The sequence below is a fragment of the Prionailurus bengalensis genome, chromosome A2, assembly GCF_016509475.1.
Source record: "Prionailurus bengalensis isolate Pbe53 chromosome A2, Fcat_Pben_1.1_paternal_pri, whole genome shotgun sequence".
NCBI classification, from domain to species: Eukaryota; Metazoa; Chordata; class Mammalia; order Carnivora; family Felidae; genus Prionailurus; species Prionailurus bengalensis.
In genome coordinates this window covers 4,278,331-4,302,329 of record NC_057348.1, presented here as the reverse complement: position 1 = coordinate 4,302,329, position 23,999 = coordinate 4,278,331, and the positions used below count along the sequence as shown (strand labels likewise).

At 59.8% G+C, this 23,999-nt stretch overlaps 4 protein-coding genes across 12 annotated transcripts in view; 2 read left to right on the top strand and 2 right to left on the bottom strand.

The window, feature by feature from the left end:
• RANBP3 (RAN binding protein 3) overlaps window positions 1-10,229 on the top strand; it is a 54,797-nt gene extending 44,568 nt beyond the window's left edge. For 4 of the 9 annotated variants that reach the window (XM_043586327.1, XM_043586331.1, XM_043586329.1 and 1 more), the window contains 8 exons: window positions 1,266-1,369; window positions 2,883-2,961; window positions 4,129-4,231; window positions 4,805-4,929; window positions 6,721-6,841; window positions 7,959-8,101; window positions 8,564-8,744; window positions 8,851-9,298. In XM_043586327.1, coding sequence (XP_043442262.1) covers window positions 1,266-1,369; window positions 2,883-2,961; window positions 4,129-4,231; window positions 4,805-4,929; window positions 6,721-6,841; window positions 7,959-8,101; window positions 8,564-8,744; window positions 8,851-8,894 — 900 coding nt within the window. In that variant the 3' untranslated portion in view covers window positions 8,895-9,298. Of the gene's footprint in view, window positions 1-1,265; window positions 1,370-2,882; window positions 2,962-4,128; window positions 4,232-4,804; window positions 4,930-6,720; window positions 6,842-7,958; window positions 8,102-8,563; window positions 8,745-8,850 lie in introns of all 9 variants that reach the window. The other 5 variants (XM_043586328.1, XM_043586330.1, XM_043586336.1 and 2 more) reach the window with 2 other exon arrangements.
• CAPS (calcyphosine) lies at window positions 10,156-13,173 on the bottom strand. The gene is made up of 4 exons (XM_043586337.1): window positions 11,544-13,173; window positions 11,293-11,470; window positions 10,976-11,182; window positions 10,156-10,902 (listed from the first exon to the last, which is right to left on the bottom strand). The coding sequence occupies exons 1-4, from the start codon at window positions 11,624-11,626 to the stop codon at window positions 10,801-10,803; spliced, it is 570 nt and encodes a 189-aa protein (XP_043442272.1). The 5' UTR covers window positions 11,627-13,173; the 3' UTR covers window positions 10,156-10,800.
• Window positions 13,174-13,278: 105 nt separating this feature from the next.
• VMAC (vimentin type intermediate filament associated coiled-coil protein) lies at window positions 13,279-16,716 on the bottom strand. The gene is made up of 2 exons (XM_043586338.1): window positions 16,474-16,716; window positions 13,279-15,242 (listed from the first exon to the last, which is right to left on the bottom strand). Exons 1-2 carry the CDS (start codon window positions 16,662-16,664, stop codon window positions 14,924-14,926), a joined length of 510 nt encoding a protein of 169 aa, XP_043442273.1. The 5' UTR covers window positions 16,665-16,716; the 3' UTR covers window positions 13,279-14,923.
• A 1,007-nt stretch (window positions 16,717-17,723) lies between these two features.
• On the top strand, window positions 17,724-23,596 carry NDUFA11 (NADH:ubiquinone oxidoreductase subunit A11). The gene is made up of 4 exons (XM_043586326.1): window positions 17,724-17,908; window positions 21,762-21,854; window positions 21,947-22,069; window positions 23,415-23,596. Exons 1-4 carry the CDS (start codon window positions 17,812-17,814, stop codon window positions 23,525-23,527), a joined length of 426 nt encoding a protein of 141 aa, XP_043442261.1. The 5' UTR covers window positions 17,724-17,811; the 3' UTR covers window positions 23,528-23,596.
• The last annotated feature ends 403 nt before the right edge of the window (window positions 23,597-23,999 follow it).

Sequence of the window (23,999 nt, the reverse complement as noted above, 5' to 3'; positions counted from 1 at the left end):
GGATTTTGAGTCGGGGGGAGAGCATCTGGCAGTGGCAGGGGACTGGGCTCTGGACCCCGTGTGCTGACGCTCTGGGAGACCAGACTGGGCAGCAGTGCCTGTCCGGCCACAGGGACAGAGTGTCCTTCTGGGCCATTTCCAGCAGCTCATCGGCAGGAGCTCCTTTAGAAGCCTGAGAGACCACATCAGTGGCTATGTCTGGGGACGTTTGTGGTTGTCACGACTAAGGCATAGGTATTACTGCCATCCAGTGGGTGGAGGCGAGGGATGCTGCCCAGCCCCCCACAGGGTCCAGGGCGGCTTCCCCACAGAGGGGTCCTGCCCCGACGTCGAGGATGATGACAGGGAGAAGCCCTGAAATAAGGAAACCCAAGTCTCTCGGGTGCATAGAGAACTTTGGGTTCTGCCGCCCGCTTTCTGCTTTGGTACTCACTGCCCAGGAGAAACCCAGATGCCCAGAGGTGAAGAGTAGTGTTGCTGTTGCATGGCTTTATCCAAAATAATGAGTCCCTGGAGGCTGCTCACTCCAGGGAGAAGGAAGCAGGAGAAAGAAGGGCCTGGAGATCCCCTGTGCTGGGGGCAGTGGTCTGGCCTGGGCTGTCAGGTTGAGTCTGTTCCTAGGGTTTAGGGGGACGGCTGCTTGAAATTGGGGCGGGGCTTTCTCTTCTGGAGGCCCGGGGCTCCTGCGATCCGTGGTCTCAGTTAAAATGCCAGCTTCTCAGTGGGGGTGACTTCTGGACACCACTGAGTCTCTGCTTTCCCGGCCATAGAATGAGGCTGAGAATGCCCATCTCTCAGGGGTGGGGTCGCAGGAGGGTCCCATTCAATGAGCTGTTTAACACAGCTGGCACAGCACTTAGATTAGAGGAGCCCTCAAGAAACGATGCTTTTATTACATTTATAATACACCCCTGAAGGTATCAGATTTGTAAGTCTACTGTGGTCGCATTACAGAAGCATTGTTGAAAATGCCAACAAGATGCCAGCTTGACGGTTTGGTTTTTTAACAAAAAAGAAAAAGCTCTCTCATGCCTTATGGACTGTGTTTTATATCTTCACCGTTAAAAGTAGAAATGGAGACATTGATTACAGCCCCACTCCTGGTATGTCCACACACACACACACACACGCCCTCACACCTGTGCACTATAGGATTTGTGTCCTGGAAATGTACCATGTGGCCTAAGGGTTGTACAGACAGGCTGAGCTGTAGAGGCCAGAGCAGGCAGGTCTCCGACTTGTAACTGTGCCTCTCTGTTTCCCAGTTAATACACGAGAACACTGAAGTGGCTGACATGGAGAATGCCGGACATCCCAGTTCAGAAACGCCGACTGCGACCAACTATTTCCTTCAGTATATCAGCTCCAGGTGTGTGTCTTGGGCCTGTGCCCAGCTGCAAGAGGGGCCTGTGGTCCTCCATCGCCCATCACTGGGGACCCAGACAGGAGACAGCACCAGGGGCAGGAAGGAGCGGGGGGGGTGGATTTTACCAGAATCCTAGACACACACCCCCAGCTTCTCCCTTTATTCCCGCTCTGGGCACGGCTCTGCAGGGGCCAGGGTGCTGTGCTTCGACAGACACACAAGGCAGGATCCAAGTTTTGCTCGGCCCTCAGAGGGATCTCGATCACCCGGATCTCATGCCCAGAGCAGAACCCAGGAGGCCAGTGTCTGCTTTGCCTGTTACCCACCAGGTTCCGGCCTGTGGGAACCCTTCCACTGGATCCGAGCTCGCCGCTGGTGAACACTGCTGGTAGCAGTGCTCACTAATGGCCTGGGGGCCCCACGGGTGTTTCCGAAGGAAAGCGTGTCCCTGCCTGGGAGACAGGCCAGAAGAGCAAATAGAACATGGGCTCGGATGTTGGAGAGGCCTGGCATGAATGGTGGTGACGTCGCACTTGGCTGCCTGGACCCTGATTAACAAAGTGCATCAGATGTTGTTTTTAAATTTTTTTTTTTAATCTTTATTTATTTTTGAGAGAGGGGGGACAGAGTGAGAGATGGGAAGGAACAAAGTGCATCACGTATGGTTTCTTAAATTTTTTAATCTTTATTTTTGAGAGCGAGAGAGAGGGACAGAGTGGGAGGGTGGGGAGGGACAGAGACAGAGAAGGAGGGAGACATGAATCCGAGGCAGGCTCCAGGCTCCGAGCCATCAGCACAGAGCCCGATGCGGGGGTCAAGCTCACGAACCACGGGTTTATGACCTGAGCCGAAGTCAGGCGCTTAACGGACTGAGCCACACAGGCGCCCCAGCATCAGATATTTTTTTAAAGACCCATTTTTTGGGCACTGCAGCATTTCCCAAATTGGGGCGCACTTACAACTGGGACATCATAAACTGGATGAAATGTGATGGTGAGGGCAGCTCCGAGGTCATCCCGTGTCACCTACCAGCAGCCCAAGGGTGGGAGGTGTCACCTCCTTTGTGCAGGCCAGGGGACGGGGCTCACAGAGCTGCAGTGACTCACGGGGGCGGCTGCTGCCAGGGACGGGCGAGTTCCTTCCGGGAAGTGGGTGGCTCCTGGTCTGACCTCTGTGGTCAGCCTCTCGGAGGCGGTGTCCTCATGCACCCCGAGGGTGACGCCCACCTCCAGGGGTCAGGGAAGGTGGCCGTGGGGCGAAGGTGCCCACACGAAGTGGATACTTGGAAATGGGAGCGGAGCTGCGGGGGTGTGTTTACCGTCTGGTACAGCCCAGCCTGGAAGCTTGTGAGCCCTACGTGCTGGGCCCGTCCCCCACAGGGAAGGCTGAACGGGGCCTACACCAGGCTTTCTCACCCATTCCTGCTGTGCCCGTGCGTGTGCAGCCCGCGCCAGTGCCCACCTGCCTGCCCCGCTCCCGTTGGCTGCCCCACACCCACGGCTTGTCTTCTCTTCAGTTTAGACAACTCGACCAACAGTGCCGACACCGCCAGCAACAAATTCGTGTTTGGCCAGAACATGAGCGAGCGCGTGCTGGTGAGTGGCCCTGTGGGGACCGTTCCTCCTGGGGCACCAGGCGAGGGACGTGTGAGCGCGGCTGCCACCTCGTCTTCCTGTGAAATGAGGATGTGTTCGGTCGCAGGAGAAAGGCCCAGCTCAGGCTTGGGGGGGCGGGGGCGGTGCACCACCAGGCTCCTCAGGACCCTGTCTTGAGGGTCCTTTCCTCCCTGCCGGCCAGCTCAGCCTTGTCCTAAGACAGGCTTCCCCTCAAGTCAGGGGCCATGCTTCTTCCTGGCCGAGGCCGGCTACGGTGACCACCATCGGACCAGAGTCCTTAGCCACGTGCTTTTGGAGCCACCTCTGGAGCCGAGGGAGTTCAGCTCCCCTCCCAGACCACGAGGCTGCAGCATGGAGGAGGGGGTCTGGTGAGGTGGCCTTGGGCCCCTGCGGTGTCCCACGTGTGTCCTGCACGCAGCAGGTCCAAGGCTCTTGGGTGCCTTCAGGCTGCCTCCCCGTCCCAGAAAGCCTGGCCGGCTTGAGATGGGGTTCCAGAAGAGTTTACCTGCTTCCTGATTTTTGTTCCCTTCTCTTTCCTTCCCCACCGCATCCATCGTGAGCATGTTTAGGGAGCTGTCTTGTCCCACCTCGTCACTTCCGCCTTTGCCTGTGTCCCCGTTATGTTAAGGAGCCTCCTGCTGCTTTTCTCGAGCATCACTACTATCCTTTTTCTGTTATAGTGAAATAGTCCAAGCCAAGAGCTGCCTCCTACACAGATGAGCAGCTCGAGCCAAGGTGACTGTCACCTGGTGGTACACACCTCCCTGACACATCAGGGGAGGCCTCACTTGGGGACCAGAGTGCACGGTTCGCCTACAGCGTACAAGGGGACAGGGCAAGCTGCCTGTATCGTGAGGGTACTTTCTGCCAGATTTTACCCAGTGATGCTCAAGGATCGTTGTGTGGAGATGGGGCCCCAGGTTGGAACCCACCCCCTGGGGAGGGGGTTTCTAGTCTCATCTGCCGGGTCTGGGTGGATCCCCAAAACTGTGAAGGAGAAGCCGTCTGCAGAGCAAAGCCCTCTGCCTGGCAGGAAAAGTGCCAAGAGCCGCCATCCCGGCAGAGAGGTTTCCTGATCCACAGCGGCTGGCCCCCGGGAGCACCCAGACACGCGCCCCGACCCGTATGCTTTCGTGTGCCCTGCAGAGCCCCCCCAAGTTAAATGAAGTCAGTTCAGATGCCAACAGAGAAAACGCAGCTGCTGAATCCGGGTCCGAGTCCTCGTCCCAGGAGGCCACCCCCGAGAAAGGTAGGCTGCAGCCCTGCGGCCTCGTGGGAAGGGTACCGAGGGACAGGGCACCGTCCATCCAAGCCCCTGCCCGGGAGGGACGGGGGCCCCAGCTCACTGCAGCGGCAGTAGCCTCACGTGAACTGACCGCTGGGACAGAGTCTAAAGCACGGCGTGGTGCTGGTTTTCAGCTAGCGGAGAGGGGACACGGTCGTCCTGAAACCACAAGGTTATGGCCGTGCGTGGTGCCTCTGGGGGAGAGGGTCGTAGAGGTGGTTGTCCCCTTCTTTCTCCTTGCCCTGGGGTGGGGGGCAGAGGGAGTCTCCAGTGCTGTGTGGGAAGAGCCTCACCGTCCTGCCCTGTGCTGGGGAACCGGCAGCGGGAGGTCTGCAGCCGTGCTGGCAGCTGGCTCCTAGGTGGTCGCCCTGCAGGCTCCCAGGGCCAGACCGCCCTGTCTCAGAGGTCCGCTCCGGGTCTGGAGCCGGGACCTTTTGTTTTGTTTTGTCTCCTGTGAGGTACGCACGCACACACACACACACACACACACACACACACACACACACCCCCAGCAAATAAATAGTCAATGTCGTTTAGCCAATAACATTTCAGAGTCCCTGGCCGAGTCGGCAGCCGCCTACACCAAGGCAACAGCCCGGAAGTGTTTGCTGGAAAAAGTGGAAGTCATCACCGGGGAGGAAGCGGAGAGCAACGTGTTACAGGTGCGGCGGGCCTGGTGGGGGGTGTCTGGCTCCTCTGGGCCTCCTGGCCCTTAGGTGGTGGCGTGAGGGGCTGTCAGTAGCCCCCCGCTTCTCGGTGCATCTGACAGGCTGGACAGAGGGACCGGTGCCCTACCCTTTAGGACCTTGTTGGCAGAGCTTCTGAGAGCTTAGCGAGTGCTAAGGAACTTGTAGTCTTGCTTTGGTTTTCAGTCGAAGGATCGGTTTTGAGACATTCTCAATGATTCGGGGCGTTACAGAGACTGTTGTAACAAACACCCGGAATGAACAGCTGGGAACATTTTGTCACACTGGCGCCCCATGTTGTCTTACTAGGGAACGGAGACCACAGATGCAACCCAGCCTCTGTCCCCACCTCTCCCCTGTGCCCGTCTTCCTCTGCGTCCCGAGGCAACATGGCCACTTTAGTGGGCCTCATGCCTTTCGTTCTTGCACACACATACGTGCGTGTGTCTATGAACTGCGTCTGTAGGGCATCAGAGTTTTTAATGTGGGGTTTTAGAATTTTTTTTAATGTTTTTTTTTTTTTTTAATTTTTTAATTATTTTTGAGAGAGGGTGCGAGCAGCGGAGAGGCAAAGAGAAACAGGGAGACACAGACTCTGAAGCAGGCTCCAGGCTCTCAGCTGGCAACACAGAGCCCGACGCGGGGCTCGAACTCACGAACTGCAAGGTCATGACCTGAGCTGAAGTCGGGCGCTTAACCGACTGAGCCACCCGGGCGCCGGTGTAGGGCTTTTAGAACTACTGCTGTTTCTGCCCACTCAGCATTGTTTTGAAGTTCTACCCGTATAAAGAGAGCAACTTGATAAAGATCTGCACACTTCATGTGGAGGGCCAGGCATGGTCTCTGTGGTATATTCCGTTTTTATACATCTATAGCAGCTTTATTGAGATAGAACACATATACTATGAAATTCACCCTTTTGAAGCATACAATTCAGTGGTTTTAGTATATTCACATAGTTGTGCAACTGCCACCACTATCAAAATAGAACATTTTTGCCCCCAAAAAAGAAACTTCACATCGGTTAGCAGTCAGCCCTCCCAGCCCCGGCCCCCACGAGCCGCCTTCCCGTCCGTGGATGGGCCTGTTCTGGACGTTTCACACACGTGGACTCACACCCCATGTGGCCCCTCGTGTCTGGTTCCCTCCCTGAGCGTCGTGTGTTCGGGGTCCGTCCCCGGGGCGGTAGGTGTGGGCGCCTCGCTCCTGCTCGTGGCCGAGGGACGTGCCCGTTGTAAACCTGGGCGTTGAGGTTGTTTCTGCCTTTTAGCTGTTCCGAACCGTGCTACCGTGAACGTGTATACAGACAGGCTCACGTGTGAAGATACGTGTCATTTCTCTAAAACCCTGGGCCATGCGGTAGCTCCACCTTTGACATTTTGAAGAACCGTTTTCTGCAGCGGCCACGCCATTTTTCATCCCACCAGCCGCATGCAAGGCTTCCGGTTTCTCCACACCCTCCCCAGTGCCTGCTGCCACCCTCCTAGCAGGGGCGAAGTGGTACCCCATTGTGGTTTTTATCTTTATTTCCTTAGTGATTTTTTTAATGTTTCTCTGAAAACGTAGACTTCATCTTCGCCGGAGAACAGGAAAAAAAAGAAAAACTGGCCAAGGGCTACGTGACCCGCTCCCCCGCCCCCAGGCCATAGTTTGCTGATCTCTGCCTGCTAGTTCACTCGGTAGATTGGAGGCTCTGGGGAGTTTGTCCACACCGGTGTCCACCCCCGCCGGGGCCCTGCTCACCCAGAGGGCTGCCCTGTGTTCCAGATCCAGTGTAAGCTGTTTGTCTTTGACAAGGCCTCACAGTCGTGGGTGGAAAGAGGCCGGGGGCTGCTCAGACTCAACGACATGGCGTCAACTGACGATGGGACACTACAGTCCCGACTAGGTGAGCCGTGGAGGGGGCCTGGGGTGGTGCAGTGGTCCCCACGCCCAGAAGGGCAAGATCCCAGGGCGGATCCCCACGGGAGAGCCCCTGGCACCCACACCCCGTGGCCTGCAGGCCCAGGCCTCATCCCAAGGCTCTCGCAGCCAGCTCTTCCGCGACTCTCCTCTTTGTGGGTGTGAAAGTAGACGGGTACTTAGCAACTGTCGAGCTTGTTTTCTAATAGTAAAAGGGCCGGTTGCTTTATGGTGCAAAAAGGAAATCAAACGGTAACTTCAGTCACCCCGTACGGCTGTTGATCCTCATCACAGACCTTCCTTCCCCCAGCCCGTCCCAAGCGCTCCACCTGCCTCGGAGGTGGGCCCATTGGGCGCAGAGGGCTCGGGGAGTGGACTTGGGGGAGTCTGGTCACTAGGAGCCCAGGACCCCACCCTGCAGCCTCCCTGAGCTGGCCCGAGCTGCTCCGTCTGGTGGGGAGGGGTGGGCTGACAGGAAGACAAGCCGTCGCCATGTCCGCAGGGTCAGGGCACATGCGGGGAGGGTGGGCTCTGGGAGAGCCGGCAGGCGGACAGTGGCCTTGGGCCTGCTGCAGGTAGAATGGGGTGGTTCTTCCAGAGAAGGAAGGTCTGTAGCCTCTTTTTTCTTCACCATGTGTCACCTTCTGTCTCTGTCTCCCTCCTGGTGGAAGCTCTGAGCAGCAGTTGGCCTCAGTCTTTTTTCTCAGAAAGCCACAGGGTCGGGGCTGGGGCTGCCCTGAGAATCGGGCCGGTCAGGGGTCCCCTAAAAAAGCGCCCGTGCCCAGCCCGCAGTTGTCCCTATTGGGCCTCACCTCCCCCTAATCCTCCCCTTCCCCAAGGGAGCCATCGTCCTGGCGCCTGCTGGGAGGACCGACGGAACCCTCCACGCAGTGGATATGGTGGCCTCTTGGCCCACCCGTGGCCATGGGGGAGCTAGGGAGTCCAGGGCTGGCCTGGCGCGTGGGGGGCTACGGCTCAGCGGACCTCGAGGGGATTGTGGGATTTCACCCCTGTGATGTTTTCGTTCCGGGTTGTGTCTGCTCTCCTCGCCGGCTGTGGGGTGGGGGTCAGGGGCCGGGGCTGAGTGGCCTTGCTGGTTGCAGTGATGCGGACCCAGGGCAGCTTGCGGCTGATCCTCAACACCAAGCTGTGGGCCCAGATGCAGATTGACAAGGCCAGTGAAAAGAGCATACGCATCACAGCCATGGACACCGAGGACCAGGGCGTGAAGGTTTTCCTGATCTCAGTGAGTAGCCCTGGGGACGGGGTGGGATGCTGCTGACCTCTTGGGGAAAGGAGCTGCCAGACGGCGCCCTGGACGAGGGCCGTGCCCTCCTGCACCCCCACAGAAGGGAGGTTCCCGGGCACACCCAGTCGGTGCACCGCAGGGCCGCACTAAGCGCCGCCCCTCTGTGGGGCGCCCTGTGGTCCAGGGGGCCAGTAGGGTGGCCTGCAGGCCAGCCAGTGTCCAGAAGGAGCGGGTCGGGACAGATGGGTGGAAGGAGGACCAGAGCAGCCCCGCAGCACGAGCACCAGCGCAGTGCAGCCGCAAGCTGTGCGAGCCCCTGGGGAGGACGGGCCCCGGGGCAGCAGGGGCTTCCGTCCGCTGTCCCTGAGTTTGTCCTCCCCGGACGCAGCCTGGGGATGTGGTGGCAGCCAGCCCAACCCAGAGGCCTTACAACCCACCGCTTCCCTCCGCCTCTCCCAGGCCAGTTCCAAGGACACGGGCCAGCTGTATGCAGCCCTGCACCACCGCATCCTGGCCCTGCGCAGCCGCGTGGAGCAGGAGCAGGAAGCCAAGATGCCTGCCCCCGAACCCGGGGCAGCCCCATCCAACGAGGACGACAGTGACGAGGACGTCCTGGCTCCATCAGGGGCCACCGGAGGCGGTGAGCTGGTGGTCCCCGCCCTGGAGGTTGTGGGGGGGCCTGACCGAAGGGAATGGGGCTCCATCCAGGGTGGGGACCTGACGGTGAGGCCGCTGCTTCCCAACAGGTGCTGGCGATGAAGGGGACGGGCAGACGGCCGGGAGCACATAGCGCCGGGAGCCGGCTGCCCGCGAGCCTGCTGCTTTGTCCGTCTGTCCGCCCGCCCGCCCCGCCCCGCCCCGCCGGCAGTGTTGAGGCGTGGGGCTCGGGAACCACACTCCCCGCTGGGTTGGCCACAGTTCGGATCCGCATGTCCCGTTCAGAAGCAGACTCGGGAACTGCCTGAATGTGGTTTGGGACACGAGACCTCATCATATTGATGAGCAAAACGAAAAAGAACATTTCTTCCCTCCCCTCCTTTGAATCGAAATGGCACATTAAGACTTGTCACGGCTTCTCACTGGGACTGGGACACCTTGTTTCTTCACCCCTCCCTCCTCGTGTCCCCGGCCTCTGTCGCCGCCGCCCACCCAGGCGGGTCTGTCCACACGAGCATAAACACTGGGCCTGCTGGACGCTTTGTTAACCACCATCTTTGTCTCCAGTTTCCCACCTTCTGATTTGGGGCTTATATTTTTAGATCTTTTTTTCCCCGAAGCTTTGTGTTTGGTTTCTTAGGTTAAGACTCTCCTGTGCATCGATTGGGCACAGCTCCATCCTGGGCCACATCCTCCTCCTCCCTGTGCTCCTGGCCTCTGTGCTGGGGTGGGGGTCAGGCCCCCGCTTGTTCCCTACCCAGGGGTGCTTCAGGCCCAGTGCTGACGTGTTGAAGGGTTGGGCCCCAGACCTGGAGAGAGCTTACCTAGAAAAGGGTCGCTGGACCCTGGGAGGGTCCCCATGCACCTTCCTGCCTGTCCCCATCACGTCGGTCACCCATCATCTGGCACCCAGGCGCAGAACTGCTTCCTGCCGCTGGCCGTTCCCTGCCCAGCCCTGGACCTCACCGCCCCCAAGACCATCCAGGGCTGGGGTCCTCTGTGAGAGGCAGAGGGGGACCTTGGCAGGGCCTTCGAGGAGGGGGCAGGGGACTGGTTCCCGGCAACCGGCCATCCCCCACGGGAGCAGGCGCTACGCCCACCCCCCACCCTGGAGCGTGGCCAAGAGCCAGCCGGGCATCATGCACCTGGGAAGGCCTGTGAAGATGATCCTGTGCACAGGGCTCCAAGGGATTTCAGAGGAAACTGCCCAGCCCTGCCCTCAGAGGGTGAGAAGGCCTCATCTGTGCAGCTACACCACCCACACCTCGGGTCGGTCGTGTGCAGCCTGAGCCTGAGCCATGGGAAGACACCAAAGGCCCTCCCAGCAGATCCGGTCACACTTCTCTGCTTTAAGCCTTAGCCAACTAGTGACAAGTAAAACCAGATAATGCCCATGTGTTTTGGAACATTTATGTAAGATTGTCATATGAAATGTATTTGGGAACTACATTAAAACTTTTAACTAAAACCCTGGCCTCCTGCATGCCCCAGGGGCCTCAGGAAGCCAGACAGCCTGGCCAAGAACAGCCTCCGGCTCCCGGGCCAGCCTGGCCCCTGCGCCCCACTGCACGTCCGGGCAGGTCACCACACTTGGCTGCCTTCCAAGACTGGCCGCCTCCGTGCTGAGCTTTGCTTTGTCCCCGGCCGTCTGGCTTCCCTGGGTGGGGGCGGGTGGGGGGGCACGCGTAGGGGCAGGGCGTTGCTGGCAGGGCGGAGGATTCACTGAGCAGAGACGGGAGGAAGCAGGGTGGGGGGCGTCTGCAGTGGCTTTGTGAGGCCTGAGGTCAGCACAGCAGGGACAGGGATTCTGAGCCAGTGACCCATCCTTGGAACCTCTGTCCTCCTCCCACCTGATGGCCAAGCTGGGTCCTCTGAGACCCGGTCCGGCCGGCCCCACAGCCTCAATCTTCCACATTCCTCTGTAGCCCCCCCACCCTGGGCGCTGTGCAGCTAGAAGCCCAGGTGAGAGGGGCCGGGGCTCGGGGGCCAGGGTGGGGGTCCTACACTACGATGGTGCTGGCTGGGTAAGCGTGTACTGCTCACAGCTGCCAGGCGCTGGTCATCATGGCCACAAACTCCTCATCTGTGTCCACGGAGGCGCTCACGCCGCTGTAGTAGTCCTGGAATTCAGCCAGAGTGACCTGGGGGCAGACGGGCTGTAAGTGGAGACCAGACACCGGGGTGGAGAGGGCAGGAGTATCCGGGGGCACCCACCTGCCCGTCCTTCTCAGAGGAGTCGAAGTTGTCCAGGAAGCGGCGGAGGACCTCCTCCTCGGTCCACTCCCCATTTCGCACCTTGGGGTGGGCGCGGCCGCTGTAGACCCCCCGGAGGTCGTCCACGGTCACCACGCCGTCCCCACTGCGGTCCAGCTTGGCAAACGCAGCTGCGATGACCGCCTCCCGGGCCTGGGACATGGGGGGCTGGGGAGGAGAAGGCAGTAACTGGGGGGCCCTCCACCCACCAGGGCTCTCGGACATCCGCACTGTCCCAGGCGAGCCCACCCTCCAGACCGCGGGGCCCAGGGCCTCACCCGCAGTGCCCTCAGGAACTCCTCCAGGTCCAGCGTCCCACTGCCGTCGCGGTCCCAGCGCCGGCACACACCCTCCGCCTCAGCTGCGTCCAGCACCAGCCCCAGCTCAGCCAGGCCCCGCTGGAGTTCCCCCGAGTCCAGGGATCGGCTCTTGTCCCGATCCAGGCGGCGGAAAAACCTGAGGGGCGGGGGACGGAGTTAGAAGGTAGTCTCTGGAGCTGGGGGTCGAGAAGGTTCAGGGGACAGCTCACCTAGCCAGGCCCTGGATGCCCAAGGCCCCTCGGGACAGACACTGTGCCCGGAGCTTCTCCACAGTGGCGTCCACAGCATCCATGCTGGGTCAGGGCTGTCTGGGTAGCTGGATTGGAGAGAGCTGGAGGAAGGGCTCCCACTCTGCCGGCCAGGCTGTGGTCAGGTGCCGCAAGCCTGCCCTGGCCCACTATCTGCTCACCTGCCCTGCGTCTGTTCTGGAAGCCAGACAGCCACTCCTCTGGCTCCTGCCCACTTTGCCCAGCGCTGGCAACGCGTCCTGCCCAGCAGGACTGTTGCTAAGGGATGGTGGCTCAGGAGACTGGGAGGGGCCCCGGCTGTAACTCTCACTGTGCCGGTGCCCCGTAGCCCTAGGCACACCCTGTGGAGCGGAGTGGCCGGGCCAAGAGGGACAGGGCAGTGCTCTCGCAGGCACCACTGCCCAGCCTCTGTTCTGCTCACTCCCAGCCTTGCAGTGCCCAGGTCTGGGATAAAGCCAGACCCAGGTGGGGAGTCGGGGGTCACCCTTCCTGGCTCTAAGAGGAAGGTCACTATTCCTGGCTATAAGAAGGAGGGGTGGGCCACAGCCCTACAAGGACCAGGGTCCTGAAGGGAGAGGGGCAAGGTCATGGCCGAGGAGGCTCAAGGCCCAATTCCTGTGTGACCTGGAACAGGCCCCCTGCCCCTTTTCACAGGGCAGCAGCAGCCAAGGCTGCTGAGGGATCCAGGTTCAAAGGGGTTTGAGGTGGCCCAGGCCCACGTCCAGGTTTTCAGATCAATGTGCCTGAGCCAGGATACAGCAGCCTTACGATGTTTCAACATTGTCAGAGAAGTTCCTGGTAGTTTTTTAGAGGCCAGTTGTGGTGTTTTTGTCGATGTGGGTCTTTTGGTGGTCGGTTTTCAGTGCTCAAACGTCACCCAGTGGTCTTGCTCATAATAAGCTGGGGGAGCCAGGGGACTAAGGCACCAAGCGACAAAGTGCCTCTGCCCCCCCGATGCCCGAGAAGAACCAAGGCCACCGTCGCGGAAGGCCTTCGATGGAGACTTTGGACACCTTTGCCAACTGAGAGCATTTCAAACCCACAGGTGGGACTGAAAATGACTTTGGATTTCCCAGGACCTAAAACGTGGGCCCCGTTTGGCGACCGACCCATCAGCTGCAGACACCCAGAGAGGTCATCAGAGGCTTTTCGAAGCCTGGACTCAGACACAGAACAACGGTGGTATCAGAAACCAATCCACAGAGAGCACGCGGCCCAGCACCATGGTTCGGGCCACAGCTGATGTAACACTGTCAATTGTATGTGAAACTACAGCAAAAATTCTGGTGCCCTCCTGCGGTCCGTAATTGTTCGAGTCGGCAGAGAACTGCTGCGTTGTGTTTTCCACGTGGGTTACAAAAGTCACATTTTTTTCCCATAGAAAAATGTCAAATATTAACCACAGCCATTGTAACTCTGTTTTGGCACCGCCTCATCTTGAAGAGAATCAGAATCTCAACAATAACCCCGCAGAACGTGGAAGTGTTCCAGGTCCTCCCGACCCCGAGGCCCACGCTGAGCCTCACTTTCCACATCTGTAAAATGGGGCGAGCCTGTGCCGCAAAGATTAGACACCAGCCCCCTGTGGCTGTAACCTGTGTCTCCCCACCAGGCAGGACCCCACCCTGACCCCGGAACGGCACCCGGGCCACCCCTCCAGTCCCCACCCAGGAAGGAGGAAGGAGGAAGGACCAAGGCCAAGAAATCATTCAGTTTATTCTTGAGCTCAGACAGGCCTCGGCCTGCCTTTCCCTCATACGAGCAGCCCCCCCTTAGTCATCCTTAGAAAATGGGGCCATTGTTCCTACACTGAGGGGTCACTGTTAGACACCACGCGGGCAGGCAGCACCATCCTGGGGGCTGGGGAGGGACACCGACCTTTCCAGGCCAAAACAGGCCCTGCCCCTTGGCAGTTCTTGGTGTGAAATTCCCTGAGTAAGGAGGCGAGCAAATGGCTACCGTGGTACCGGGCTGGGCGCTTCATTCGGCTGGGCAGAGAAAGGCACAGGATTCCCTGGTTTGATTTAAAAACAAAAACAGGCACCCGGAATGTCTCTGGCCAAGAAGGGGCAGCAGGGAAATGAGATTAAAAAAAAAAAAAAAAAAAAAATTCTCTAGAAAATATAAAAAGGGGCCAGCTGCTTGCTACAAAAGCTAAACTGGCCAGGGGGCTCATCAGATGTGCTGGAGTTCGCTAACTCCCTTCAGGGCCCACAAACCCATCCTGTTCCTACGGAGGTCCCAGGAACCTCCTCCTGGTGATAACAGAAACCCTGCCCTCGAGTAGCTGACACTCTGGTGACAAGAAGTTCCATAGAGAGAATGATGGGAATCACTTCGGATAAGGCAATCAGGGAAGACCCCTCCGAGGAGGTGACTTCTGAGCAAAGATCTGAGGGACAAGGAACTGGTCCTTGTGACATCTGGGGGAAGAATGTTCTAGGCAGAGGGAAGAGCCAGTGGAAAGTCCCTCAGGAAGGACTGTACCAAGAAAAGGTTGAGGGATGCCTGAGTTTTCCAGGGCAGCACAGCCTAGCTGCCAACATCTCACAATGTCTCACACGCACGCTCTGCCTTCTGGGCTAAAGGTTGACAGAAGGACAGAGTTAGGGGGAGAGAAAAATCTAGCATTAAAAATTTGTCTTCCTACAACCAGGGCAAAACGGCACAAGTCGTGAGGTCCCCGATTCTGGAGTGGGATGAAGGATAAGAAAGAAAAAGCTTTAGCCTGGGACGAGAGGTGCTTCGGAAGGAACGGGAATCAGGGCAGGGGAAAAGGTGGAGCAAAACTCGATGCCATCTGCCTCCACAAGCGACAGAGATGTCAGATGCTTCAGGGGCCGGACATCTGGCCCAAAGAGAGGCAAGAGAGCCAACTGGACCTCACACTTTGGCTGAAGAGGGTATCCCGGGCTCAGATCCAAGCAGGCGTGACCAAGACTGAAGCCAGAAATCCAGATTTTTGTGTAAACATTGCCAAATTTTCAGTAAGTCGACTGACTTAAAGTTTTGTTTAAAAACAAAAACAAGGGACACTTGACTGGCTCAGTGGGTAGAGCATGGGCCTCTTGATCTCGGAGTTGGAAGTTCAAGCCCCACAAAGAGATTATTTAAAATCTTTAAGAAACGACAAGAGCAGAACAAAACCAAAAAACTCTCTGGGCTATGCGTCTGCCTTTGGCCCACGGGCTGCCTGCTTGAAACCTACGACTTTTTAGCAGGTTTTGATGCTTGGAAAGGATTATGGCTGTGCCACGGGGCCCCCTCTCGGACACAGGTGACCCCTGAGGACACCACAGCAGTGGAAGTCCGTCTCCGTTGTGGGATCTGTGCTCTAGGGCTCACACAGTGGTCCCAAACACCGCAGGCTGCAGGTGGTTCCTGTCTTCCTCGTCCCCAGTGCTGTTGGCAAGGCCTGGACCGGGCCCACTGGGGGGTGGGTGGCTGGGGTCTCCAGTTGGCAAGGGCCCTAGGCGCTCGGCTTCGGCCAGGGCGGCCAGCAGCCCGGCCACGGGTGGCCGCCAACGGCAGATGTCCTGCAGCAGCTCGGCCCGGGGCTGCAGCTGCCCGATGAGCTCATTCCTCTGGCGTAGGGCGGCCTGCAGGCTGTGGACCGTGGCCTCGGAGGTCAGCAGCTGCTCCTGGAGAGCGGCAATCTCACTGGCAGGAAGGCAAGACAGGGCAGTTGTGGTACCAAGGGGACCAGAGATTCTTCTCCCTGCTCCCGACCTCGTGGGGGGCTCCCCATCACCATCAGGATAAAGGCCCTGCTCCTCGCCACTGCTTCAAGGCCCCCCTCGGCATGGACTGGATGTTTGTGTCTCCTCAAAACTCTTGGGCTGAATCCCTACCCACCCATCCCCAATGTGATGTATTTGGAGATGGAGCCTTTGGGACGTTAAGTAAAATAAGATGAGACTGTGAGGGTGGGGCCCTCGTAGAATTAGTGCCCTTGTAAGAAGAGACACCAGAGAGCTTGCTTACTCTCTGCCGTGTGAGCACGCAGCGAAGACAGCAATCTGCAAGCCAGGAAGACAATCTGTCACCAGGAACTGAACCTATCAGTTGGACTTTCCAGCCCCCAGAACTGGGGGGGGGGGGGGGGACGGGGGGAGGAATCAGCCGTTTAAAGCCCCCCAGTCTCTGGTGTTCTGTAATGGCAACCAGAGCAGACTAACACTACCCTCATTGCTCCCTTGCAGGTCCCCTTTCCCCTACATCTTTTCCTATTTGTTTAGCTTAGATGGCCCCTCCTCCAGGAAGCCTTCCATCTGGGCCCCCTCAGAACCCTATGTGCCCTTCCATCACAACCCCAACCACCCCATTTTGTAACTGCTTAGTATGCTTGAGGGCTATGCTATGTAGGTCTCACTTAGGGGCTCTGGTGCGCCGAACCTGCCTGGCACATAGGTGCTCAGTAAAGATGAATGAATGGATCCAACCAGGTCCGAACCCTTTCCCACTTGGGCTCCAGACCTCCCTCCCCCCTGGGCGCTTGTCTCATCCCTTTCCATCCTCAGTGCCTCTTCCAAACTAGAGGGGCTCTTCAGAACTGCTGGTGTGATCCCATCCTCCTCTGCTCCAAAACCTGTCATGGCTCCCAATACCTAAGGGGAGGTGGGTGATCCCCGCACCCCCAGAAAAGAGCCGATTTTGCCTTGTGGAAAAACGGGCTCTGTTTTAAGTTAGAAATCCACACTTGTGTGACACCCCTCAACTTTGCATGCCGGTGACTAGTTCGAGGTTTTTGGTGTTTGTTTTTTCAATTGCACCGGAAGTCCAGCCTACACGTGAATGTACACGGTTCCCGCGCCTCTCCTCCCTTTCCAGCCTCGGCTCTGCCTCCGCCCACGTCCTTCAAGAAGTCCACCTGGCCGGCCCCGGGCCTCACCAGTCCTTGGCGCGGCCCAGCTCCTCCAGCGCAGCGCGCAGCTGCTGGTCGTGGCGGGCCAGGCGCTCGGCCTGAGCGCTCACTGTGCGCTCCGCCGCGTCCAGCCGCGCCTCCAGCTCCGCCGCGCGCCGGTGCACAGCCGCCAGGTGTGCGTTCGCCTCGCGGATCTGCAGCGGCTGCGGCGCCGACATGGCCCCGGCGCCGTCCCGGACGGCCCGGAACCGGGCCCAGGCCCCGCCCCCAGCCCCAGTGGGCCACGCCCCCAGAGGCTCTCTCCGGACCGAGCGATTGGCCTCGGCCCGATGGGTCGCGCCCTCCTCAAACCCAAACGCCCTCAATGGTTTGGGCACCTCGAAACTCCGCCCCTGAGCCCGGCCTGACTCTAAGATTGGCCAGCGTCCTGACAAACCACGCCCCCAGGCGGGCCTGGTTCTCCTGAGGCCCGCCCAGTTCAGGCTTCCGCAACGGGATTGGCCACTCCTTCGAGACAGGCCCCGCCCCACTGAGAAGCCAACACTACGATTGGTCCGGGTCCTGCGGTCCACAAAGCCTGACCACGCCCCGGGCTGCGAGTCTCTGGGAGCTACCCAAAGGGCCACGGCCACGCCCCTTAGGCAACCGTACAGCTCCGGATTGGCCAAGTGCCCTTCAGGCAGTGTTTTCCCCCCCGGCCACGCCCCCCAAGTCTAGCGCGTACCTCCTCCGACCCGGGGCTTGGACGAGGCAGCCGCAGGCAGGGCACAGGTGCTGTCCCGCTAAAATCCTAGCCCCGGGATCGGCATCTTCCGCCGCCCGCGAGTCTGGCCACGCCCCCAAACAGTCGCACGCGGTTCGGACTCTGCTTGGAGACCGGCCCAGGGCGTGATCACGCCCCCTTGCGGATTCTGGCGCTGGGAGTGGCCGCATTTCCGCTGTGCCCCGCCCCATAGTTACATCTTGCGCCTATCAAATGGAGTTCCGCCCCGCGCCCAAATACCCGTCATAGTCCCACCCCCAGATTAGGCCCCCACTCCGGGTCAAACCCTTCCTAACTTAGGTCCTTCTGAGTTGGGGCTAGCGAGATCTGCCTTCACTGATTCTGGCTGACTTCAGTTTCTCCCTCCAGAAATCGGCTGGGGGTGCACGCGCGCCTCCTTTACACCAGTCTCGACTCGGCGCTTGAGCGCCACCCGTGTCTGTGTTCTCGGTGCTCAATAAAGTTGCACGCTTGTTGTCGGCCCCTGCGCCCGAGAGGTTGCGCGCGCCGCCCAGGAAGTCTCGCGAGAACGAACGGCGGCGGCTGCCCTTGGGTGCGGGGAGACTGTCGGGTGTGCGGTGCGGGGCCAGGGGTTCGCGGTCATGGTGCAGACGCTTCTTCAGCAATACCGGGACATTCCCGATGGCACCGAGTGCCACCGCAAGACCTACGCCAGTACCACACTGAGTGGTGCCGCTGGTGAGCGCCGCCCGGGCCCCGAAGGCAGAGGGTGCCAGGAGGTCATGGAGTCGCTGGCGGCTGTCCGAGGGCGTCTTGGGGGGCTGGGGATCTCGCAGGTGGCGCATGGTTGTCACCCGGGTGCCTGCGGTGTCCCTGGGACGCTGGGGAGCTCTTGTATGAGATAGATTTTGTAGGCGTGTCAGACTAATTCAGAGGGCGCAGGAAGTCCTAGGGGGTCTGGAGCTGGGTATCTCACGGGGTGACACGTGGGCGTCGTGGGAATGTCTGGGGAGGCCATGAGGGACTCTTGTGTGAAGGGGGTCCGGCAGGGTTGGAGGGCACTGGGAAGTGGTACCTGTGACAGGCTCTGGGGTCGTCAGAAGCTGTTCCCGGGTGCTGGGATTTAGGGGTTATTGTTGAAGCTGTCACCAGGCTCCGGGGAAGCCGTTGAGTGGGAAAGGGCCGTTATCGGGATCAAGGGAGCTGGGGATTCATGAGACTTAACAGGGTTAAGTTGAGGTTATTTGGGGGCGGGGGGTGGATCGTGGGTCATTATCCTGGAGGGGGATGAGGTTTTCTTAGGGTCCAGGAGAGTGGGATGTGTAGGGATATCTGAAGCTTTAATTGGGACCACCAGAGGGGTCGTAGGGGTGCCGAGATCATAGATGCGGCGGGTCAGGGGATTCACAGCCCTAGCACTCCCTTGCAGGGGAGACCCCAGCGACTCACCTCTTCCAGGGTCCCTTTTGATGCTCAGTCTCTCTGAGATAAGTAGATAGGATGGTTTGGGCCACCTCCATGTCTCCAGCTCCTGAAACGAGGCCTGGCAAAAGTTGAGTCTCCCCCAGGCTACCATTTTCTGCGTGTTTAGTGAGATCAGCGGTTATCGTGCCCATTTCTCAGAGATGGACACTGAAGGACGGAGAGGTGTATTAACTTCCCTTCGGTCTTTTGGAGCCGGTGTGCAAATCCAGGTCTGCTGATCTGCTCCTGGGGGTGGCTGAGGCAAGGACTGTTCATGCAGGGTCCTTGTGGAGGGGTCTGAAGAGAGAGGGTCGAGGGGGAGTCCCTGCGGATGGGTTATGTGGAGTCTGCTCGAGTGGCGAGTCCTTGGGAAGGTGGAGGTGCATGGCGGGATCTCTGGGGTCCTTGAGAGAGAGGTGGGCGGTGTGGGGTTGGGTCACTGTAGGGGGAAGTTTTTGGGGCACATTCTTTTTTTTGTTTTCTTTTTTTTTTATTTGGGCACATTCTTCTTTTTTTTTTTTTCAACGTTTATTTATTTTTGGGACAGAGAGAGACAGAGCATGAACAGGGGAGGGGCAGAGAGAGAGGGAGACACAGAATCGGAAACAGGCTCCAGGCTCCGAGCCATCAGCCCAGAGCCCGACGCGGGGCTCGAACTCACGGACCGTGAGATCGTGACCTGGCTGAAGTCGGACGCTTAACCGACTGCACCACCCAGGCACCCCAATTTGGGCACATTCTTAAGGGGCGATGCTGACATTGCGGGAGGCCTGGCCAAACTTGGTGGAGGCTCATGGTTGTGTCTAAAGGAAAATTAAAGCAGGAGAGGTCGTCTGAAGGGCATGTGGGGCCTTCAGGGCGAAGATTTGGGGGATTTTGAACCTGAGAAAGATATTAACGTTGGTGTTTGTGAATGGGAGTGCATGTGTTTGATCGCAAATGCGCGGGCCTTGGGGGTGGACTGGAGTCTCAGGAGGCTTTTGGGGGAGACTGAGCACTTTCCAGGAGTGGGGTGCTGAGTGAGCCAGGAGCCTCTGGGGGAGGGGGGTTGCTGGAGGGTCTTTTAGGGAGGGTGGGTGGAAACCTTTGACAGGGGCCCCAGATCAGGCAGTGTGTGTGTGTGTGTGTGTGTGTGTGTGTGTTGCTCACTATGCCCGCCTGCATGTTCACACTGGCCAACTCCATGCAACATACGGGACTTGGCTTCTGGATCCTTCCTTACCTCCCCTCCCTCATTCCCTGCCTCCCCTCAGCCCTCACTGAGAGAACACTCTTGTGTCCCATCTGGCTTTCCTGAGATGGTGAGCCCCTGGGGAGTGAATGAATGAATGAAGGCACCCAGTAACTCTTCTTTTTTTTTTAATGTTTATATTTTTTTTTGAGAGAGCAACAGAGCATGAGCGGGCGAGGGGCAGAGAGAGAGGGAGACACAGAACCCGAAACGGGCTCCAGGCCCTGAGCTGTCAGCACAGAGCCTGACGTGGGACTCGAACACACGAACCATGAGATCATGACCTGAGCCGAAGTCGGATGCTTAACCCACTGAGCCACCCAGACGCCCCTAGGCGTTCAGTAACTCTTTGGGATGGGTGATGGATGGATTAGGCTTCACAGTAACAGTGAATGAATGTATGAGTGAATGAAGGTACAGAGGAACCAAATGAATGAATGAGTGAACGAATGAATGAATGAATGAATGAATGAATGAATGTGGGCGCACAGTGAATGAATGTGTGTGTGCATTGTGTCTGGAGGTCACTGCTGGAGCAAGTGGGGGGGGTCAGGAAGGGGGCCTTCAGTGGGGTGATGGGGGGCCGTGGAAAGGTCTGAGTCATTACAGATCCTCATGTGCTGGGGATCACAGGACCTGGGGAGGGGGGGCTGTGGCAGGTCACCCGCCATGTTGGATGGTTGCTAGCAGAGAGTTGGGGCGGGGCAGTCTTTGACCCTGGGATAATCGGGGACAACTGGGTCACGCACTCCCAGTTCTAGGACTTCTGAGGGCTCCGGGGTGACGGGGGCACTGTCTGTGTGCGGCCTGGAATGTGAGCTGGCAAACAACAGTTCAGTTTTGCTGGGATGGGATAGGCTGGGCTGGCCCTGGAGGTCCCTATGGCAACTAGGCCAGGCTGGGGGTCTATAGGGAGAGGAGGGGTGTGTTGTCTGCCCTGAGCAGGGTCAGCTGGAAGTCGGGGAGCCCCGCGTTGGGCTGTTTCTGGTGACTCAGAGCCAGCCAGGTGGGCCTTGGTCTGCCTCCCACCGAGGAGGATCTGGTGAGGGCAGCTGCCCAAGGGCTTGCCTTGGCCTCGCCCCAGACCCGCACACCAGCCCAGGCCAGTGTTTGCTCAGGATGCCCACGGACGGGGCCTCTGTCCTCACCACCCACCCACCGCTCAGCTCCAGGCCCGGCCCCCGGCGGGCCCCTCATGCGTAAAAGCCAGTGTCGGGCAGGGAGGCCAGGGCGACAGCAGAGATGGAAAACCTGACCGGGTGGTGAGGCCGGGTGGGCGTGAGCGGCTGCCGAGCCAGCCAGGTGTGAGGGATGGCCCTAAGCCCAAGCCGCTAGCAGGGAGGGGGCCCCAGGGTGATGAGGGACAGGCCCAGGAGCCAGGTCTCTGCCAAGGAGGATCAGGCTGAGGAGCCCAGGGCCCCACGGGAGAGTGCAGCCTTGGGCGGGAGTGGGGAGCAGGACCTGTGGGGTGCAGCTGTGGTGTCTGTGCTGACCCTGGTGGCCAGGGAGCGGCCCAGCCACTTAGGCCCCAGGCCTGTTCTCCTGTCCATTGCACGCTGGGCCGGTGCGCCATGGAGGGTGAGGGGTCAGGCCTTGCGGAAGGGGGCCTGGGGTGCAGAGGTGGGGCTGAGAGCCCAGGTTCTGGAACAGCAGACAGGGCTGGAATCCCACCTTGGCTGCTCAGCAGCTGTGGGGCCCCGGGTGAACCCCAGAACAGTCCCTTCCTGGGCAGGGGGGTTGGTTGGGGGGTTGCTAGGAGCCTCCTTGAGGGTGCTGTGGGGACCGAGGGACAGAGGCTTTCTCTGATAGCAGGGGGGACTGCCCCCAGCCAGGGCCGCATCTGGCCTCGGTGCCCAGGCCCTGGTGCCACACACCTCACCCGCTCTGGTCCCGTAGGCCTGATCTTCTCCGCCTACAGTGTCACGCTGCAGCCACCAGATTCCTTCCTGGAGGGAGTGGCGAGGACAGGGCGATACACATTTACTGCAGGTAAGCGAGCCTTGGCTTCTCCTTGGGGGCCCTCCTGGCACTGGCCCCTGGGCCCTGACTCGGCGCCTGCCCCCCCGCTGCCACCCCGACAGCTGCCATCGGTGCCATATTTGGCCTCACCTCCTGCATCAGTGCCCAGGTCCGAGAGAAGCCCGACGACCCCCTCAACTACTTCATCGGAGGCTGTGCCGGAGGCCTGACCCTGGGAGCGCGCAGTGAGTGAGCCCCCCGCCCCTGACCTCCGCTGACCACCACCCCCCGTTCTGTCCTGGACCAGGGGCCAGCTGTGTGGAGTGCTCGCCCCAGCAGAGGAGAGGGGCTGCCCCAGGAAACCTTCCAGGGCTTTTGACCCTCCGCCACCGGCCAGTTCAGTAATAGTAAGGGCAGCTGCTTCAGCACCTACCGCATGTGTACCTGACCGAGCCCTTACACCCTCCTGTGGCTCCCTGCGACATTCAGCGTGGCCCATAAGGCCCTGCACAATCTGCCCCGTCCCCTCCCTGCCCCCGCCTCCTCCCTCTTTCCCCTTTGCTCACTCTCTACGAGCCACGTGAGCCTCCTTGCTGGTCCTCCAAGCCAGGCCAGGTCCTGCCCCAGGGCCTTTGCATGTGCTCTGTCCCCTTCCTGGAGTGCTGTTCGCCCAGGTGTCAGCAGAGCCCCCTCTGTCTATGATCTGGAACCCCCACTGCCCTCATTTCCACATCCCCTCCCTCTGCTGCAGCTTGTCAGAGAACACGAGGTCACTGCCTGTCTCTGCCACCACCCCACAAGCATAGAGAGGGTGCATGGTCCTTGTGTTGCTGTCCCTCTCCCAGCACCCAGAGCCCTGACTGACCAGACACCCAGCCCTCCAGGGGACTTCCACTCACCATCCCTTCTAGAGATGCAGGAAGGGAGGCTCAGAGAGGGGGCTTGGGTGGCCCGAGGTCACCTGGGAACCAGCAGAGGTGCCTCCCTAGTGGGAAGGCAGGCCGGGGCCCCACACCAGCCTGGCACAGTGGAGCTGCCCAGGCCGGGAAGCAGACAGTGCTCTCTCCACCTCCCGTAGCCCTGGCCCACCAGCCTGCCAGTGCTTGGTGGAACGTTCCAGTCAGGCAGAGGGCGGGCACCGTGGAGGAAGGCCCATGCATCCTAGCCTTTGCTTTAAGACCTTGGGTAAGGTCGGGTTTGACGTGCACCCCCAGCCTGCCGTAGGGGTGAGCCCTGCACACAGCAAGCAGACCTCCCTCCCCAGCGACGGCTCTCGGGCAAGCAGGGGCATTCTGTCCCCTTCCGTTCCCGGTCCGCAGAGCAGGTATAGGGCCCGGGCCCTGTGGCCGGGGCACAGGCTGAGACTCGACAAAGCGCCGTCCCCTCGGGTGCCCCACCCCTGGACCCGACAGCCTAGATCCCTTCTTGCCTCCGTTTCCGGGTTTCCGCGCACGTCTTCAAAGTCAAGGGGTCACGCGACTTAATCCTCAAGGAGCCCTCAGCCTCAAGGGAAGGACATGCTCTTGGGCCCCCTGGGTGGCTGCAGGTGAGCCCCACGTGCGACTGACGCCACCCTCCCGACTCTGGCAGCTCACAGCTATGGGATCGGAGCCGCCGCGTGCGCGTACATGGGCACGATCGCCGCGTTGGTCAAGATGGGCCAGCTGGAGGGCTGGAAGGTGTTTGCAGCACCCAAGGTGTGAGCCCCGCCGCCTCCCGGGTCCCCGGCCAGGTTGAAATGCGACGAGAAATAAATTCTGTGCATACTGGTGTGTGTGAGTCTCCCGCCCCTCCTCCCCTGGCGTCTGCGATGTAGCCCCGTCTCGGGAGGGCAGGGCGGCAGTGACACCCCAGCAGCAGCCCAGCAAGGGAGCAGGAGACACGGCATCTGGGTTTGTTCTGACAGGGCCCACGGTGCCAGCTGGGCCCTAAACACAGGGCATCTGGGGGTGGGAGCTGGGCACCACCACCCACGGCCCCCCCTGTGCCCCCCCACACAGGTCACGGGCCATCCCCTCTCTGGGCACCATGGGGGGGACACACCCAGGGCCCACGCACAGCCTGACTCCAAATTCCTTGGCATTGGAGCAGAGCACCCCAGACGGGCTGACCCAGGAGCTTTGTCTCCATGTGACAGGTGGGTGACAGGCCACCAGGAGCCTGCAAAGCAGGGGC

Bases quoted from the DNA above. Each gene is read 5' to 3' on its own strand.
- CAPS (XM_043586337.1), bottom strand. From the start codon at position 11,626: ATGGATGCTGTGGACGCCACTGTGGAGAAGCTCCGGGCACAGTGTCTG. The intron at 11,471-11,543 runs GTGAGCTGTCCC...CCCGCCCCTCAG, and splicing joins GGCATCCAGGGCCTGGCTAG to GTTTTTCCGCCGCCTGGATC. The intron at 10,903-10,975 runs GTGGGTGCCCCC...GTCTGCCCCCAG, and splicing joins CCTCTGAGAAGGACGGGCAG to GTCACTCTGGCTGAATTCCA.
- VMAC (XM_043586338.1), bottom strand. From the start codon at position 16,664: ATGTCGGCGCCGCAGCCGCTGCAGATCCGCGAGGCGAACGCACACCTG. The intron at 15,243-16,473 runs GTGAGGCCCGGG...CCTTCCTGCCAG, and splicing joins CTGGGCCGCGCCAAGGACTG to TGAGATTGCCGCTCTCCAGG.
- NDUFA11 (XM_043586326.1), top strand. From the start codon at position 17,812: ATGGTGCAGACGCTTCTTCAGCAATACCGGGACATTCCCGATGGCACC. The intron at 17,909-21,761 runs GTGAGCGCCGCC...CTGGTCCCGTAG, and splicing joins CACACTGAGTGGTGCCGCTG to GCCTGATCTTCTCCGCCTAC. The intron at 22,070-23,414 runs GTGAGTGAGCCC...CGACTCTGGCAG, and splicing joins CCTGACCCTGGGAGCGCGCA to CTCACAGCTATGGGATCGGA.